Source organism: Tamandua tetradactyla, chromosome 7 (assembly GCF_023851605.1).
Source record: "Tamandua tetradactyla isolate mTamTet1 chromosome 7, mTamTet1.pri, whole genome shotgun sequence".
In the NCBI taxonomy this organism is placed as follows: domain Eukaryota; kingdom Metazoa; phylum Chordata; class Mammalia; order Pilosa; family Myrmecophagidae; genus Tamandua; species Tamandua tetradactyla.
Window position 1 is genome coordinate 112848894 of NC_135333.1, and position 18439 is coordinate 112867332.

The 18439-nt window shown below is 44.2% G+C and overlaps 2 protein-coding genes across 5 annotated transcripts in view; one reads left to right on the forward strand and one right to left on the reverse strand.

Moving 5' to 3' along the window:
* The window catches only part of GALNT6 (polypeptide N-acetylgalactosaminyltransferase 6), a 32945-nt gene extending 23339 nt beyond the window's left edge, over positions 1-9606 (reverse strand). The window contains exons 1-3 of one of the 4 annotated variants that reach the window (XM_077110718.1): positions 9530-9560; positions 7541-7628; positions 2763-2908 (exon numbers count right to left, since the gene is read on the reverse strand). The gene's annotated coding sequence lies outside the window, so the exon portion shown is untranslated. Of the gene's footprint in view, positions 1-2762; positions 3042-7540; positions 7629-9529 lie in introns of those variants that run through there. The other 3 variants (XM_077110717.1, XM_077110716.1, XM_077110715.1) reach the window with 3 other exon arrangements.
* Positions 9177-13828, forward strand: LOC143690582 (uncharacterized). The gene is made up of 4 exons (XM_077168242.1): positions 9177-9359; positions 9547-10035; positions 11075-11143; positions 11639-13828. Exons 1-4 carry the CDS (start codon positions 9177-9179, stop codon positions 11720-11722), a joined length of 825 nt encoding a protein of 274 aa, XP_077024357.1. The 3' UTR covers positions 11723-13828.
* The last annotated feature ends 4611 nt before the right edge of the window (positions 13829-18439 follow it).

Consider the following 18439-nt stretch of genomic DNA (forward strand, 5'->3'; position numbering starts at 1 on the left):
TAGGAGACTTCAAAGTACTGTCTTCAAGTGGACGGTGGCTGCTGGTGGTATTGCTATTGTTTATGCCGTATACATACCTTATATTCTTTTGTACTTACTGAAATGAGATTAAAAAGAATTTTTAAAAATTTCTAAGATTCCATGGTAACACCTTCTAGGTCAGGACTGGGCACAGGTGTTGAGCAGCCTCTACCCTCCAGGCATGTGACCCCTTGTCTAAGAGGATGAATGTTTGCAAAACTTTCTTGGGAGAGCTCTGGCACAAGGCTTATGGGTTGAATGCTAGTTATTGGTGGCAATAAATCTGGGCACAAATTCTGGTTCTTTCCCTTCTACCAATGTTACCTACCTCCTAGGGTTGTTATAAAGTTTAAGTTCAATGACATAATTCATGGGAAAAGTCTAGCAGTCTCTGTACACAGTAAATTCTCAAACAGTGTTAGATTTTATCAGTGGCAGCTATGTGACCCTTGGGTAAATTACTTAATCTCACTAAACCTCAATTTCCTCATCTATAGAGTAGGATAACTAATACATAACTGATGGGGTTGTGGTGAGGATTAAATTAGAAGACATATGTAAAGTACTTGGCAGCGCGCCTGGCATACACTAAGCCCTCAACAAATGGTATCAATGGTTTCTATTATTATAACCGATAAGTTCCTGCTTAGGCTTTCCAGCAATTATCCTCAAGTGCTTGATCCTTGGCTAAAGGCACAGACATCACCTCTTGTTCGGTCTTGCTTATAAACTCAGTTGGGCTGTTTAATACTGTTATTTAAACATACAAACTCCTGGAGAAGCTTGGTGTCTGAAGTGTCGTAGGGGACAGCCCTAGCATAGCTTGCTGCCTTTCCCTGGGCCCACAAATACATCCCATGCTTGGCTCGGACGAGATGTGTTAGCCTGGCTCTGTCAAGATAAAACACACCCCTCGCAGATAGGGGACTGCCGGTACATTCTTTCGCCTACTGTGCCAAGCATATGTAAACATTCACTGGAGACAAGCGGGCATGCTTTATGACATCCGGCTCAAACACCCCCACCTTCCAAGGTATGTCTGTTCCCAGCAGTGGGGGAGGGAGGTTCCTCCACTACGGCACACCCACAAGAGAGGGGTGCCGTGCTTATGACATCTCCCTGCACAGGCTGTGGATTGAGGCGCGCTGGTTATACAGAACCAATGGCCGCTAGTGAAGGTGACTTTTCTCTGTCTCTTCTCTATGTGAGTAAAACATCACATCCAGTGCCTGTGTAAGCCATGCGTTTGTCGGTGACTCTGTCACCTGCAAACTGTGGTATGGGTTGGGACCCTAGGACTATGTCCCTGGTGGCAGATATCATCATGCTCCATGTGGGGGTGTTCCTCCTTTCTGACTGATGTGGAGTCACTTGGATCTGGAGGATATGTAGCTGTCACGATCTCAAGGGGTAGCACACTGGGTTGGAAGAGACAGGTGGTTTCTTTTATTATATCAGATTCAGCAGCAGCATCATAGTGCAAATCAAATGAAATCTCTTTAAGTGTTTGCTTTGTGTTAGATATTGTTTAAGAGACAGGAGAGGAGGTTTGTTCATTTTGTCAAGATTTATTAAATTCTTTACTATATGCCAGGCATTCTGCAGGATAAGGGGGATACAGAGAGGAGCAAGCCTAGCCCTTAAGGTATAAACAGTTGATTGGGGGTCAGATTTTAATAGAAAGATCACCCAGTGAGAAGACAGCATGACAGAGGCACGTACCAAGGAAAAGAGGGGGGCACGAAACTCAGCGAAGGGGGAGGGGTAACATCTATGCAGAAGTCCCATGGGGAGAAGCTTGGGCTGAGTACTGACCCAAGCTGTCCAGGGGGGAGGAACACAGTTCAGGCAGAGGGAACAGCACATGCAAAGGCATAAAAGAAGAGAGCAGGCCAATCAGAGAACCACAAGTAGCTTGATATGGCAGAAGTGTGGGGCTTGATGGGAGCAGAACATGGGCCTGGAGAGGTGGCTGAGACCAAGTCACAAGGGCCGTGCTCATCATGCCAAGAGCTTGCCCTTGACTTGAGGTGATGGGGAGCAATAAAGAATTAGCTGGAAGCCAAGTATTAGAGGAAAGGCAATATGAAAGCTAGGTGGAAAGTTGCTAGGAAATGGCGACCAGTTAAGAGGTATTTGAGGGTCTGACCCAAGAAGGAGGTGGAAGATGTTGTGCTTGAGAAACTCCATTGGATGATGGGGTGGGACATCATCCCAGCTGGAACGCAGGGGTAATTAAAGAGGTAAGAAATGGAGTTCCTTTCCCCGAGGTATTTTCTCCAGTTCTAGTTGGAGAACAGGAAATATTAGCATTGGGTCCAGGTAGCAGCTATCCAGGGATGGACAGGGGCAGGAAGACTAAATTCTTCACTGAATACCCTTTTGTATTTTGAGCTCTGAGAGTACTACCTATTTGAAAATTAATAAAATTAAAACTTAATAACAGCACAGACAGTAAGTGCTAAGCTAAGAAAAGCCGAGTTCCCCATGGGCTTGAAGAAGGCTTCAAGGAAAAAGTGGGGATTCAGTGCCAAGGCTAGTATGGCAGGTTCTAGCTAGACACCGCATCAAATCTGGAACTGCCCTGCTCAAGCCCAAACAGAAGGCCAGCAAAAGAAAGGAGAGTTTTCCATAACAGCGTTGAACTATCCCCTAAGTTTCATCTTCCCTACTACTTTCTATCTTCCCCCTCCAACAAGAAAGAAGGCACTGTTAGAAACAAAGACATGGTAAGAGCTTACCTACTAAGCTGTTGCCAGTGCTCGACTCACCTCCTCCAAGAAGGCTTCCTTGGCTGATTTGCTCACAAAGACCCAGGTCATTCCAACTCCCTCATTTGGTACTACCTTGTGGCCCCTCACAGTAGGGTTTGGTCCTTTAATTTCTCCTGGAGAAAGAGACCTAGGGTTAAACTGATCCCTTCCCAGGCATCTCCTCTCTTGCCCCAACCTGGATCTAAGCCGCTCTCTCGGGAGCCTGCAGTTCCTCAACACCCTAACCACATCCTGAAAAGAAATGAGACACCTGAGATTGGCAGCACTCTGCAGTTTATTTGCTCAGCACGTGGATGTCAGGAAAGACATAACCTGATGGAAGCCAGAGGACTTGGGGATTAAGGATTCCTGCTCTCTGTATAGGAAATAATTCCCAGAAGTATAGTGAGCAAGGTCTGGAAGGTTATCCCTCCACCAACCAGCCTGGGTGAAGGAACAGCCTCTATTCTAGTTCTCTGCAGAGTGGAGGCTCCAGAGGATCCTCTCCCATTGTCCTATGTAGGTCCCTCGTCTTTAGGCTTCTACAGCCTGGCCTCAAGCTCCACTGGCAAGTGTGCAACCCTCCTCCACTCACTCCTCTCCTGCTGCTGAGTATTCATTCCCAAGTCCTCTTCCTCCAACCACTCTTGGGCCTTCCACTCACCAGATGACCTTGGTTTCATTACCAGGATGTCAGAAATTCTCTTCTTCCAGGAAGCCTTCCTACACTGAACAAAAGGGACTGCCTTCTCCAAGCTCACTGGCCTGAACATGGACCTATCTTTTATCACTGGCAGTAACAGAACTGAGGCTTCACCCAGCCCAGTATCTATCAAACCAATGATTACAACCCATGACAGAAATGTGAAATAAGTTTAGTGTGTTGCAAATCAGCATGGAAAAATTTTTTGCTTTAAAGAAATGCAAGGAAAAGAAAATAGCCAAGTGTGTCATATGTAATATGGGAATACATTGTTTTTTTAAAACTTCCGTTTTGTTTATACATAAACAGAGTATTCCCAAAGTCTTAAGGCAGTTCAAAGCTTTAGTAACTTTAGAAGTACAAATGCTACAGGTTTACAGAGTATCAATTGAAAGATTAGTTTAAATTTTTTACTTTTATTTAGTTTTATGAATTCTAAATAAATTTTATTTTAATGTTTCACTCCAAAGACCTAAACACTGCCTGACACAAACTTAAAATAAAAATTGTTATTTAAAATTCATAAAACTAAATAAAGGTAAATGAAATGTAAATATTAAAATTTTCAAAATACTTAAAAATAAGTTTGCAGAACTTGTACTTCTGATGTTATTAAAGTATAAAATTGTCCCAAGACTTTTGAGATACTGTCACGTGTATGTGCACACTAGGACTTATCGTAAAACGTATTTCTTACTGTGTCATAGAAATCTGAAAGACAATAATGCAGTCCAATGCTTCCATTTTTATTTCCTAGTCTCTGCCAAGAAGCCTTCTCAGATCTCCTAGCAGAATCAATCTCTCCTCTGCCTCACCCTTAGCATACAGTTTATTCTTCTACTCCAGCAATCATCACAGCCTGCCTTTTGTTAGTCATTTATTTATGGGTCTATTCTCCCCCATGTGTTTGTGAACTGCTAGACCAGAAAGGCCACGTCCGTTTCACCTTTCAATCACTTGCAAGATCTAGCAGAAGTTTGCACCTTCCATGAACTCTTACTAAATGAGATGAGGAAGTGCAAACTGGAGCGGTTGAGGTAACTTGCCCAAAGCTATCACGTTAAGCAACGGCTTTGCTAAAATTAAGTCCGTCTCTGGGTCCAGTGCCCTCATTTTACAGGTGAGACCAGAGTGGTTAGGGGACTTTTCTAGCATCACATAGCTGGGGGTTCCCAGGATCAGAACCTCCCAGGCCACTGCTCTGTTTATCATCCTCTTACCTCCACAAGGGAGTGTCATGTGGGGGGATTCTGGGACCTCCAGGGTTGGGGGCAGGGCTGTTTTCCTGAGCCTCCCCCACTCAATTCTCAGGCCCCTGGTCCTGGAGCATGCCTTCTCCGTCTCCCACTCAGCATTATAAAGCTTTAAAGATGCCAAAACTGGAAGTCCCAGGCAGAGTCTCTGTTTCTGTGCAAGCCAGGGTTAGCCACCTAGAGCACGCCCTTGCTGGGCAGGTAGACTCTTTGTAACAAAGTTTCTTTCTGTTTGTCAGCTGAGCTGCTCACCTCCGGGAGACGTGGCAGCCAGGAAGTAAGCAGTCCCCAACATCACCATAGGGATGTTTGCTCAAGTGACTCAGACTACAGCTCAAATACAGGTTTCTTCGAAGAAATGATAATTGTCACCACTCTCACTGATGCACAGGTGTGAGGAGCTAGAAAGCATGTTGGGGAGGGGGTAGGTCAATTTCAAATTACTGGGGGGTGGGCTGAGAGGCCAAATGATTGTCCTTTTTCTCTTTTCATCAAACACAGTACTCAGTTCATTTTCCAGGTACTCATGCTGGGAACACTGCAGCAAATTATCTTCTCCAAAGCCCTCCCTCCACCTCTGACTCTTCTGATCACAAAATGCTGGGAGGTTTTCACTTTTCCCTTAATTATGACTTCAAGACACTTTGGCTTTTCCCCAAGACTAAAGCTGAAGTAGTGTGGCTGATTTTTCAAAAAAATATGCACTTAAAGTTATTTCTATGGCTAGTCTATCAAGTTCCCCCCATTCCAGGATATCTAGGCTCATATTATATTTGAATATTTTAAGCTTAAGTTACTCAAACATGGATTGTCAATTGAAAAACCCAATCCAACTCTTTTTCACCACTGTTATGTATACCTGGAACAGCGCTTGGGATACAGTAGATCACTCAGTAAATATTCAGTGACTTATTCCAAATTTGTAAAAGTCAAGGAAAATTAAAATGATATGTAACCAACAGGAAGTATGTCCAAGTCCAACAGCACACAGGTTCACTGGGGGACCAGCTGTTCTCAGATTGAGTCTTGAGACGGGTGGCTCTCAGGAATCCAGGGATGGAGAAAGAACTCAGTTAGGGATGTGGTGAGATTCTCTAATCACCCAGGTACCTTTTTTAATTAGCTGCTCCTGACAACCAGGCTGGGCTTGAGAAAAGGCAAAAAAAGAACTTGAACGGAGTCTCACCATAGGCCAGTGGTGGGGAGAAAAGGTAGTAGAAAGGAAGGTAGATAACGGGAGGTATTCCTGAAGGCTTGGCTCAGGATGGGATTCGATGGGAGGGGGCAGAATCGAGTTTTCTCCTGCTCTCCTCACCCTTGTCCCCCTCCCCTAGTCTGCTGCTGGCTGCAGAAATTTCTTTTTTTTTTTTTTATGGGCAGGCTCCAGGAATCAAACCTGGGTCTCTGGCATGGCAGGCAAGAATTCTGCCACTGAGCCACTGTTGCACCACCTTGGCTGCAGAACTTTTAACCCTCCTCCCTAAGCTAACCAGTTTTCCCAATTCCCTCTTTGCTGCCAGTAGCATTGCAATCCTTGAAACAACCCTTATCCATTCCCAGAACAGTGGAACTCCCAGGCCTGAAGTCGTTTTCAAATGACTTAAAATTAAGTTTGCCCCACTCTGGTCCCAAATTCTGCTGATTCAATCCCTGCCTCCTGGATCCTCCTCTTCCTCTCCAATCTCAGTCATTTGAGACTTATGCCTTTATGGCCAACATCTGGTGGATCTGCAGAAGCTTCCTGCCAGACTTCTTTGCCTCAGGCCTCCATTTCCCTTTCACAGACACAACAGCCTGCATTCATATCCCTTTAGCACCTTCTGATTGAGGCAGAAACACAGTCTGGACAGTCCGCTTCCTGTTTGCTACTCACCCTCAAGCTTGACAGGCTATCTTTCCCTCTTCAAAGCTCTTCCTTTATCTTCGTACTAAGTAAGCTATGTTTCTTTTCTCCTTCAAACTCTCATTTAAAATTTCCCTCCTCCAAGAAGACTTCCTAGATGAAGGCACATCTCATTGCACTCAGTGGCTGTTTCTAAGTTTTGCTACCTGTGTTTTCTCCATCTGGCCTGTCCCCACAGACTTTATGGGGCAGAAAGAACCAACAGGCCCAGAAACTCAGCTACCCAGATCCTGGCTCCTTTCTCCTTCCCAATCCTTAAATCCTGGGGTCTAAACTTTTGCCTCTAGGAAGCCCTCCTTGGCCAATCCACCTAACCTTTCAATCCTGATAACATCCCTCTGCCCTGAGGTCTGCAGATGTGCCCTCCTGCTCGCTCACAGGTTTGTCTGCCCTGTGTGCTCTAGTATGCACAGAGCCGAGGGCAAGGATTAGATTTCTTCCTTCCTCTATCTAGGGCTCAGCACAGGGAAGCACAGGGTACAGGAGAATAACCTGACCCCACAAGGCTCTCAGGTGCTCTAAAAGAGTCACCAAATAGTTCCTTTTCTCCCTGAACAGAACCCATCTTGTTTACTCCACAAGCCTTTTACAGAGCACAGTTACAGCACTGAGCTCCACTCAGAGACAGGCACAGCCTAGTATTTGACCTCTCACTTATTCAAATCCACACCCTCCTCTCCATCAAATGGGAAAGGGCATCTTGGGTTTCTCAGAGAACAGCAGAGAGCGGCCGGAAGAGACACGTTCACCTAAGCCTGCGGCATGGCCATTCACTGGGTCTCTCTGGCACGTAGATGCCCATCGTGGTCCTTGGCCTCGCTTCCAGGCTCGAGTCATTGGAACCCATCTGTGGGAGCCAGAGGATGTTTACAGCCATAGTGTCACCATTTAAAATATTACTACTTACAATATCAAGTCAAGTTACAGTCTTCTTCTCCATTTTACACATTAGGAAGCTGAAGACCAGGGATGTTAACTTGACCAAGGTCACAGTGCTAAGAAGTAACAGAGACAGAATTTGAACTCAGCCCCCCAGGTATCTCTAAAGCCTGCTTTCTTCACCACTACACCATATTGCCTTGAGTTGGGCTGGTGCTTGAGGCTTTGCCAGAGCACCTTCATATACATACATGCATCTTCTCATTTGCTCCCTACCTAGGAAGTGTTTATGTGATTTGGCTAAGTAAGTTTATACAGCTAAATTAGCGACAGAGCTGAGTCAGCTGCCAGGCTCCATTATACACCGTTTCCCTGAACAGAGAAGCCCTTGGCTCTAGGGTTAGCTTAGCCCCTCCTACTCCTGGCTTCTGATCTAGACAGTGATCACATGTGCTAAGTCCATGTCATATACCCTGTCCAGGTTTCCCCAGCTGAACTTGGGCTAAGATTTTCTGACCTTAGAAGGCATCTGACATGCACTAGATCCCTACTTTTCAGTCTTGAGCCCTTCCATGCTGCTGCTGGGAGTCAGCTGTCCTGCTGGCTGTGGGCAGTGATTACAGAGGTTGAGGTCATCTCGGTCAGCCCAGTATCCTTCACAGTTCTGCCAGCTCCAGACTTCACTCTTCCTTTTGATGGTTTTGTTCTGCTTTCTGCCCTGGTGCCCCTGAAGGTGGTTTTCTCTTGTTATCTCTGGATGCCTAAATCAAACGGATCCTTTGAAGAACTGGAGCTAGGGAAATGCCATCAACGAAACTGGCTTCTAATGGATAATTTGAACCAAAGTATATTTCCAATGCCTTGTCTTAGCTTGCTCTGCTCACCACAAAAATTTCCTGTCTCACCTTTGTTACCCTTCTTCTGATGGGCAGTGACACAGCTCAACTATGGGGAGAGGGAAATAGGGTCTGGGTAGTACAAACACATCTCTCAACATAACCTCTCCAGGCTCTTTGGTGTGTCCAGAGTTATTAATCTCATCCAGTGCCTGTAAACTGCATTCGTGATGGCGTTAAAAACCTCAGTGGAACTGCTGCAATGGCTTGCAGGCTCATAGTTTTAGCTTTATGACAAACTCACTCCTTTTCCTTCCCCCTTCTCCCTCCCAGGATGGCCCTGTCCTACCCTCTGCAGAGGTCTGGGGTGACTAGTTCTGGGGGCAAGTGACAAGCTGTTTCTCCTTTTCGTCAGCCTGGGGCTTGGAACAAGTGACGGAGAAATTGGGAAGTTGGTGACAGTCACAGTCATGAACACACCAGATGCCCACCCCTCCCACATTACCATACAGCTCCCTGCCCACCCCTACAGGGCCCAAGCCTCCTGAGGGAGGGCAACCTACAACCAAGCAGGCCTCAGATCAACCCCCATCAGCCAGGTTTCTCCTCCCCAGCCCGTTTTGCTCAGGTGCAGTGTGGCACTAGCAGGAGGGAAGCCCTGTGAAAGATATTCTGGGGCAGAGAACATGGGGCAACCCACCCTGGGGAGACTGGGGCACAGACGGAATGTGGGTGGTCATGGGTGGGTGAAGGGAAGAGGCTGCAGAGCCCGGAAGGGAGGGCTATGACGGGTCCCCTCCAGCCCCCACCTAGTTCCAGAGGTCTGGGATGCCCCACTCGCTTCTCAAAGAAGGGGCAAAGGTTGGGGTGGGGGTGGGGTGGGGAGAGGTGGTCCTACCGAGGGAGGAGCTAGAAACCACGACGACGGACAAAGAGCGAGGGCAGGAGGGGCTGACTGATCTGGCCCAGCCCCTTCATTTTACTGTGGGGGCTGAGGACGACGAGGAGGGGGTGTGTGTGGAGGAGGGGGGTTGGCGAGGAGCAAAGAAGCCAAAGAAGCGAGATAGACTGGAGGGAAGTCCCGAGAGGCGCGGTGGGGGGTGGGGCGGCTCTGGGCACCAAGGCCGGCGGGAAACTCGTGAGGGGAGCTGTGGGGGGCGCGGGACGTCTCTACCGCTTACCTGTCGCGCGGAGGTAGAGCCGCAGCCACGCCGCCGTGCCGCTCGCTGGGTGCCAGACGGGACGGTCCGGAGGGCGGGGTCGGGGCGGGCGCCCTCAGCCGCGGAGACGCGTCCGACCCGCCCTCCTCGCCGCCAGGTGCAGCCGGCCGCGCGCCCTCCGCGCCCCCGGCCGCCGCTGCCAGCCCCGGAACACCCGGCGGGGTCCTAGGGCCGTCTGGAGGCCGGTGGCCGGGGGAGAGGGGCCCGTCCCGCCACTCCTAGGAGCCGAGCTTCTCCAGATCCACCCCGCCAAGGGTGGGTGGGTGGTGGGGCAGTCTCTGCGGCCAAGCTCTCAGCGCGGAAAAAAACATTGGAAGGTCCCAGCCACCCAAAAGACTATCGGCGTGCCGCCGGCGGCGCGGAGCGGCGTGGATGGAAGTGCAACGAGCACGAGCGGGTTGGCCGCGCCGCTGGAGCGCTCAGAGCCGGGAGGCCGCTGCGCTGGAGGGGAGCTCCACGGCCGGCCGGTGAGGAGCCTCGGGGCTCCCGCCTAGGTTTGCTTCCTGTTTGCGGGGTGCTCTTGGACTTAAACGTTCCATCCAGCCACAGTAGTGAATCGTGTCCCGCGAACGGTGCTGAGGACGTCACGTGGCAGGTCTCAGCTAACCCCTAAGCCAGTAACTACCATTATTATCTCCTATGTACCTGGCAAGTGGCTGAGCCTCAGCTAGAAAGTGCTTCTTGAAGTGTGGTCCTCGGATCAACGGTATCAGCACCACCTGGGGACTTGTTAGAAATGTAGATTTTTTTTGTAACTTTAATTTTTAAATTAGAGAAATTGTGGGTTTACAGAAAAATCATCTAAAAGATTCAACGTTCCCATGTGCCCTTCTATTGTTGGCATTTTGCATTAGTGTGTTACCTTTGTTACAGTTGATGAAAGAATATTAAAATGGTACTATTAGTATAGAAATGAAGATTCTTGGGCTCCGCACCAGACTGAAATAATCAGAAATTCCGGAGGTGGGGCCCAGCAATTCGAATTTTAAAACCCTCCATGTGAGACCGTGCATGTTCAACTTTGAGAATCATTGAGCCAATAGGGACAGGGCTGGAATTAGGTAAATTCATATCCTAAACTTTTGTTCTGAATTATCTAGCCAGGGGCTCCTGCTCAGTCCTTTCCAGCTCTAAAGTGATTTACTCTTTGGGTCCTTATCTTAGTGCTAAAGAAGTAGTATGAATGACTCCTAATAGTTCATAATTTGGAAACTTTCTATTTGCTGATGGAATTAATTTTATCATAGAAACGTAGACCACTACTGTTTTTCTTTTGTTTTGACATTTAAATGAGTTTCTATGCTAAGTCCATAAGAACTGGGAGCAGAGGTGTAGGTGGGTAGAGCTGAGTAAGAAGATAGTTCCAGCGTGAACTGGAAGGATAGGGGAAGCCACTTGGGGACTAACAATTGGATGAAGAAATAATTTTGCTTTCTAGCATGGGACCCAGGGGTAGGACTGAGCTATTCCATAGGAGATTCTTTTTTTTTTTTTTTTTTTTGCCAGAAGGCCAGAAGTATTCCAGCGATGGAGTCTGAAGAGATGAGGCCTGCAAAACAAGAAGAGTTTGCCCAGGTGATTGGGGAAGGACGGACATTCCCAAAGGAGTAGAAAGGGAGTGTTACTTTTGACATGGTCGCCCGTCTCCCCTATTCAAAGCTGCTGAGTAACCACCCCAATCCTTCCTTTCACACTGGGGAGTCTTTGTGGGGCTTAAATTCCTGAAGAGGGACTTTCTAAAGTTTCCCTTGATCCCCCATTTTACTACTTCAGCTGCCTTCTTTCTTGACACTTGCTTTATCCAACAGCTATCCTTCTCAGAATAAGAGCACTTATCTATTGATAATTGTGGAATGTTGCCCCTCATATGTCTTTTCCAGGGGGCTAAAGACCCCCCAACAACTTTCGCCTCCATCCACATGTCTGACCTGATGGTCTTTTATCCATCTCTCCTCTAATTCTTCTTTGTGACCCTCAGGGGTTGCATGAGCCTGACCGGGGTGTTGAACCTTAGTCAGGGCCTAGTCTGACCTCAGGGTGATGGCTACTCCAGCCTCAATTCTTCCCTAGAAGAAGATCATGACCACTAACCCCAGCCTGGAGCTCACCAGAGGACAGTGCCCAACTTCCCAAAGAAGTAGCATCAGCCTGTGATGTGTGCTCTGCATTCCCGAAGCAAATTACTCATCGGATTTTACCTCAGCTGAATCTGATATTATGCTTGAGTGTGAGTCCTCGATATAATTAGCTGCCTAATTTGGAGGTGCATGTAGTCTGCAGGATGTGTCATGCCCCGAACTGTGCTCTGCCAGCAGGAAGGACGACGTGGGTTCCTCTCCTACTGCTTCAGGAAGGTCTGGGGAAGAGCCACTGTGGAACCGCGACTGTGACCTCAGCCTGCCTTTGTTGACAGGTTCCTTCGAGAAATTGTTTTATTTAATTGCATGTGGTAAAAAAAAAAAATCAAGCACTAACAAAAGGTATACGAGAGACACATTTCCTACCTCCCTGGCCCTCCATTCCCTTTCTCCAGAAATAATCTATACATATTCATGACTGAGACTCTTCCAACGTCTTTACACCCTCCGGCAGATCCTGGTTGAATTCTCCTAGCTGCAAAGATAAGATCCAAGATGACCCTTCCTCAGGAAATCCTGCAAATTTTTATTTCTATTTTTCACAGCCTTATTTTTATTTTTTGGCCATTTTAGATTATTTTGGGGCGTTCTGAGTTTCGCTTTTTACATCGAGTGTCTTGGGGGGGGTTTCCCCAGCATTAAGACAGGAAATATGGTGGCGCATAGATCAGTTGAAGCAAGTGAGACAAGGGCAGTTCCGTGAGGTGCTTGATGTCAGCTCTGGCCCTTATTAAGTCTCTTCCTTCCGCACCCACGCCGTCCCTGGGGAGGGGATGTCTGCCTCTGGGTGGGGTAAAATGAGGGAGACCTGCCCGTCAGGAGGAGGTGTTGGTTCCTCATAGCAGGGAAAGTTTGCAGAGGAAGCTGCCACAGGCTTGGCAGTGAGGTTAGGAGGCAAGCCTCCTTCCACCCCTACGGCTGCTGCCAAGTTCCTTCACTCCAAGTTCCTTAACCTCATTGGGTCTTAGTTTCTTATCTGTCAAGTGTGCTTAGTAGCAACCAGGGTTGCTGTGAAACTTCAGTGAGATAAGTGATGTGAAAATGTGATGGTTTATTTCTTTTAGTACAGCTGTGTCCTTACCTCTTCTTCCTCTTTATTTCCCCCTTCCTCCCCATCTCATCCTCAAGCCCAGAAGAGACAATCAAAGCAAAAGATGTTTCAGGAGCCCAAGCAGAGCTGCTCCAAGTTCTGCCATAATTATTCATGAATTACAATCCACTCTCCTCTGTGTGCCTCAACTTCCTCATCTGTAAAGTAAGGATAATATTTTTTTTCCCACTGGATTGTGAGATTAGATAAGTAAAATGTTTAATCCAGCGCCTGGTACACATTAAGCATTCAATAAATATTAGAAAGTTAGCCATTATCATTAGCTGTTTTCCTTACTTCTTTTGAGGAAATGCCAATGAAGCCCACTATGAGCTGGCTTTTGTGCTAGGTTTTGGGTCAGAGGCAGAGATACAAAAGTAGATATGCCACATTTCTTCTCAGGACTCTCAGTCTTGCAGGGGAGGCTAATAAATGTGAAAAGGGTTATGACTGGAGCAGGGCCAGCACTAGAGCAAGTGACACTTGCCTGGGACACAAAGTTTAAGGGGGTGGAGCACCAAAAAACCTCAGTAATCAAGACAAATAATATTTTAAAACAATATTCTGAAACCATCAAGGCCAATGTAAGAAATCTGAGATGAACAAAATATCCAAAATTTGAAATAAAGACCAGATCCCTGCTGAGCTGTATGGGAATCTAAGGGAAAAGGAAAAATGTGTGCCCCGTTTGTATGTTTTCCTGTATTTTTTAATGGCTATTTTTCCTCAGAACAATAAAGTAGCTAAAAGAATTTTGGAAAAATTGAGAAGTAGTTATTAAAACTCACATTATTTTAAGTTTAAATATTTTATTTATCCCAAACAGAATTTAAGATTTTACTTTGGCTTAAGTTAATTAAAATTTATTTCAAATTGCTACATGGTCAAGAGAAATTGTCAAACATGGCAGTTCTCTCAATTAAAAGTAAACTAAGCAAATTAGATGTTAAAGACTGAGATGGTATAATCTAGGAATGCCTAGAGTATATAATAATAGTGACTAAATGTACAAATTTTTAAAATTTTATTAATTAACAACCAAAACATTAACATATCATTCCATTTAACATATATAATCAGTAATTCTCAATATCATCACATAGTTGCACACTCATCATTTCTCAGAACATCCATATCAACCCAGAAAAAGAAATAGAAAGACAACAGAAAAGAAACAAAACGACAACAGAAAAAAAAATTATACATACCATACCCCTTACCTCTCGCCCCCATCTATCACTAGCATCTCAAACCAAACCTACCCCAACATTTGTTCCCCCTATCATTCACTTCCACTCCATATGTTCCACTCATCTGCCGACGTGGCAGACAAATGGAGCATCAGACACAAGGCCTTCACAATCACAGTCACACTGTGAAAGCTATATCACCGTTCAATCATCATCAAGAAATAAATGTACAAATTTTAAAAATGTTTTTGCATGAGGAAGAATAAAGGAATGTCATTATTGCAGGGTGCTGAAAATAGATGGTAATTAATATTTTAAAATGTCACCTTATGTGTGAGACTAAAGCAAAAAATGTTTATTTGGTACAAAATTTGTATTTTGACTAGTGCATTTCCTAATATAACTTATGTAGATAGTTTGATTGAACACCATAAGTATTTGGAATCTCAGGTAGGACATGAGATTTTGTTGGTTTGTCCAGAGTGATGCCTCGATGAATCCCAGAGTGATTCGATCAGTGAGTGGAAAAGTATATGCAAAGCCCCCTTCAGGGAATGGTGAGAACGGGGAGAAATTCAACTTCCCCAAGTTGAATACTTGATATTCTCACAAGCAGAGTGGACAACCAAAGCTATAGGCTGAGCCCCCAGTCTTGGGGTTTGTTCATATGAAACTTAACCCCACAAAGGATAGATCAAGTCTACTTAAAATTTAGGCCTAAGAGTCACCCCCAAGAGAGCCTCTTTTGTTGCTCAGATGTGGCCTCTCTCTCCAGCCAACACAACGAGCAATCTCATCACCCTCCCCCTGTCTACATGGGACATGACTCCCAGGGGTGTGGACCTTTCTGGCAACGTGGGACAGAGTTCCTAGAATGAGCTGAGACTCAGCATCAAGGGATTGAGAAAAACCCTAAAATGAGCTGAGACCTAACATCAAGGGATTGAGAAAACCTTCTTGACCAAAAGGAGAAAGAGTGAAATGAGACAGTGTCAATGGCTGAGAGATTCCAAACAGCGTCGAGAGGTTATCTTGGAGGTTATTCTTATGCATTAAGTAGATATCATCTTGTTATTCAAGATATAATGGAGAGGCTGGAGGGAACTGCCTGAAAATGTAGAGCTGTGTTCCAGTAGCCATGTTTCTTGAGGGTGATTGTATAATGGTGTAGCTTTTACAATGTGACTGTGTGATTGTGCAAACCTTGTGTCTGATGCTCCTTTTATCTACCTTGTCAACAGATGAGTAGAACATATGGAATTAAAATAAATAATAGGGGGAACAAATGTTAAAATAAATTTAGTTTGAAATGCTAGTGATCAATGAAAGCGAGGGGTAAGGGGTATGGTAGGTATAATTTTTTTTTTCTGTTTTTGTTTTATTTCTTTTTCTATTGTCTTTTTATTTTTCTGAATTGATGCAAATGTTCTAAAAAATGATGAATATGCAACTAAGTGATGATATTGTGAATTACTGATTATATATGTTAATGTTTTATTTGGTTTGTTAAATTTTTTTAATTAATAAATAAATTTTTAAAAAAGTGAACTAAACAAAGCAGTAAAATTTGAAAATATCCCTGATGAGTTTGCTTGTATTAAAGCCAGGGGTGCACATTTCCCCCTTTGTCTCAGGCTCCAGTATGGTTTGGCAAGGCATTTGTTTGCAGTCTGGACAAAGAAACAAAAGAGAATAGAGGAGGCAAAAAGAGAAAAGAGAAGGATCAGAAGAGTGGGGGAAACTGGGGGAGGGGGAGTGCATTGGGGAATAGTATTTGCTGTTTTTTCTTATTATCCAAGTATCACATGTTCAATGTAAAAAATTTAGAAAGTACTGAAAATCACAAAGAAGAAAATAAGGTAGACATAATTTGCAATACCTAGCAATAACCACTGTTGGTGTTTTGGTATATGTTCTACTCCTTGTCTATGCATATATAGTTCAGCTGTGTATTTTATCAATTCTAACATGTATATTCTTCACTTTTTAATATTTCTTAAATTGAGAAATAAATTGATGGTATAATTTAATTAGGAGTGTTTCATTTCATGGCATATAAAATGGTTTATCTTACAATCTTTTGTTAGATGACATATATATTACATGCAATTATATATATAGATGAAATTATACAAACAGATATAAGTAATAAATATGTTACAAAACTGGGATCTTACTGAACAGTTTGTGACCTGATTTTTCCCCCTTACTACGTTATGCCTATTTCTCCAGATGATCTCTCACAAAATCATTAATGAGTGCTGAGTAGTCTGTTGTGTGGATAACGTATATATTTTAACCAACTATCTGTTGCGAGACATTTAGGTTTTTTTGTCTCTCTTGTTTTACTTTTTTTTTTAATTGGTCAACTTTTTTATTCTTTTGAAAATATAAGAAAAAATGATTTAAACAAAACTGAAGGAAAAGTAAGAAGCCATGTTCATTGTTTTAGGGCTTAGGGGATTTTCAAATCACTTTGGTTACTTAATAAATTAATATTTTATTTACATACAATTTTATTTGCTCATAAAGTAATCTGCAGTTTATGTAATATACAATTAAATGTAAGTTATTTAAAAAAGAATGTTTGCTATTTGAATATGCTTTAATAGAGCTTTCTAACTAACGAACTCAAGATAAATGATCTTTTCAACCTTTAGGGTGGCCAGAGCCCCTATACCAGTTGCTTGGTTTCTCTAGGGTGCCATGCAGAAATCATTTTCTGAGTGTGCCATGACTCACAGAACTTGGGAAACATGACTTTAAGATATTAAATGTTTTCTTCAGTTAGAGTTAAAACCTACTGAGTTGTGATTCCAGCATATTCTCGTTTTTTTCCCCCCTAGTTTGAGAAACATGAAAACACTTGTCAAAACAGAGCAAAACATCAAAATTCTGTAAAAACAAAGCTATCGTAGTTCTGAACTTAACGTTCAGCATATACAGAAAGCTGTTTTCAGAGACAGAGTTAATGGCATTAAAAAAGCGGCGTTGGAAATCAGTATAGATGTAAGATGGAATAAAAAGGAAAGAACTGTTTATACATGCGACACGAATGGATGTAAAAAGTGTTTTGCTGAGTGAAAGAAGCCAGGTAGAAGGAATACATCCTGCATGATTCCACTTGAAGTTCAAGAACAGACAAACCTAATCCATAGTTGTAGAAATCAGAGCTGTGGTTGCCTGGGGTTCTTTTGTTTTTCTGTTATGTAGTTGGCTGCTCCCTCTAGGTTAAACCTGTGCACGTGTTTTTTTCTCTCTCTCTGTCCCTTCTCAAATGAGAGAGGGACCAGAAAGTCACTTTGGTTGGTCTTTGGAGGATAAATCACCTTTGAGTCTTTAAAGTGGCTTCTCCCCAAAAGGGGTGTGTGTGTGTGTGTGTGTGTGTGTGTGTGTGTGATGATTACCCTGAAGGCACTGAAGGAATCACATAGATAGACATATAGTCCTATTATCCTATTACCTGGGAGGAAGTAAGGTGTTAATAGTCCTTCAGTGTTTGGAGAAAAGATGGTCTGGAGCAGTGGGTTCAGGAGGCCCCTTGCAGCTGGGAGGTGGCCCTGCATGCGCTAAAACTATAAGCACTGGGCAAGTACTCACAGTGGGGACTGCACTAGAATATACAGCTTGTCACAAGTCCAGGCCTGACGAGCTCAGGCTTCTGCCCCATCTGCTGCAGAAGGTGCTAGTGTAGTTATCCTCTGCGAAACCCTGCATAACTCAGACAGCCTCCCAGGTAACACCACCCCTTCTCAGGCATTTCTTTACTGCTTTCTATTGGGGTGGGTACTATGAGCATCCCCATATTTATAAGGGAGGTGCTCATAAACACAGTAGGCACCTGTGACCCCAGTGTTCAAGCTCATAGCTACCACTTTCTATAAGTCTCTCCATATATTCAAGTACTTTTTTTTTTCAAATACTTATTTTATAATCCCCAAATTTTTCTGATATTCTTCCTTCCCAATCTGTAACGGTTCTTAAAATTATTCCTTGGTATTTTGTATTTTGATTGCTGTTGTGAATATTATCTATTCCAGGAGAGTGTTGATCAATTTTTCTTTTATGTGACTGAAACCTGCTAATGTTATACAACAGTAAGTTTTCCTCTCTTGGGAATCACATGCGATTGGCAACCTGTGACCTTGGACTCTTCTACTTAAACCACATAAGATATTCTCCTAAAAACTCACAAGATGCCCAAGGTCTGTATGTACCTTTTGCAAAAGAGAAATTTCACAGTTATATGAATAAAACACCTACATACTCGCAAGATTTTCCTATGAGAACTTTTTCTGCTCCAAATTGTGATTTCTTATTGTTTAATATTTTTCCTCACCAAAAGAGAGAGATATGCACATTGAAATGTCTCAAGTGAGAGAACTAGATCTCAACCTGGCAATCATTATTGTCCAAAGGGAGGTAATAAAAAGGGTAATAAACTGTGTCCTAT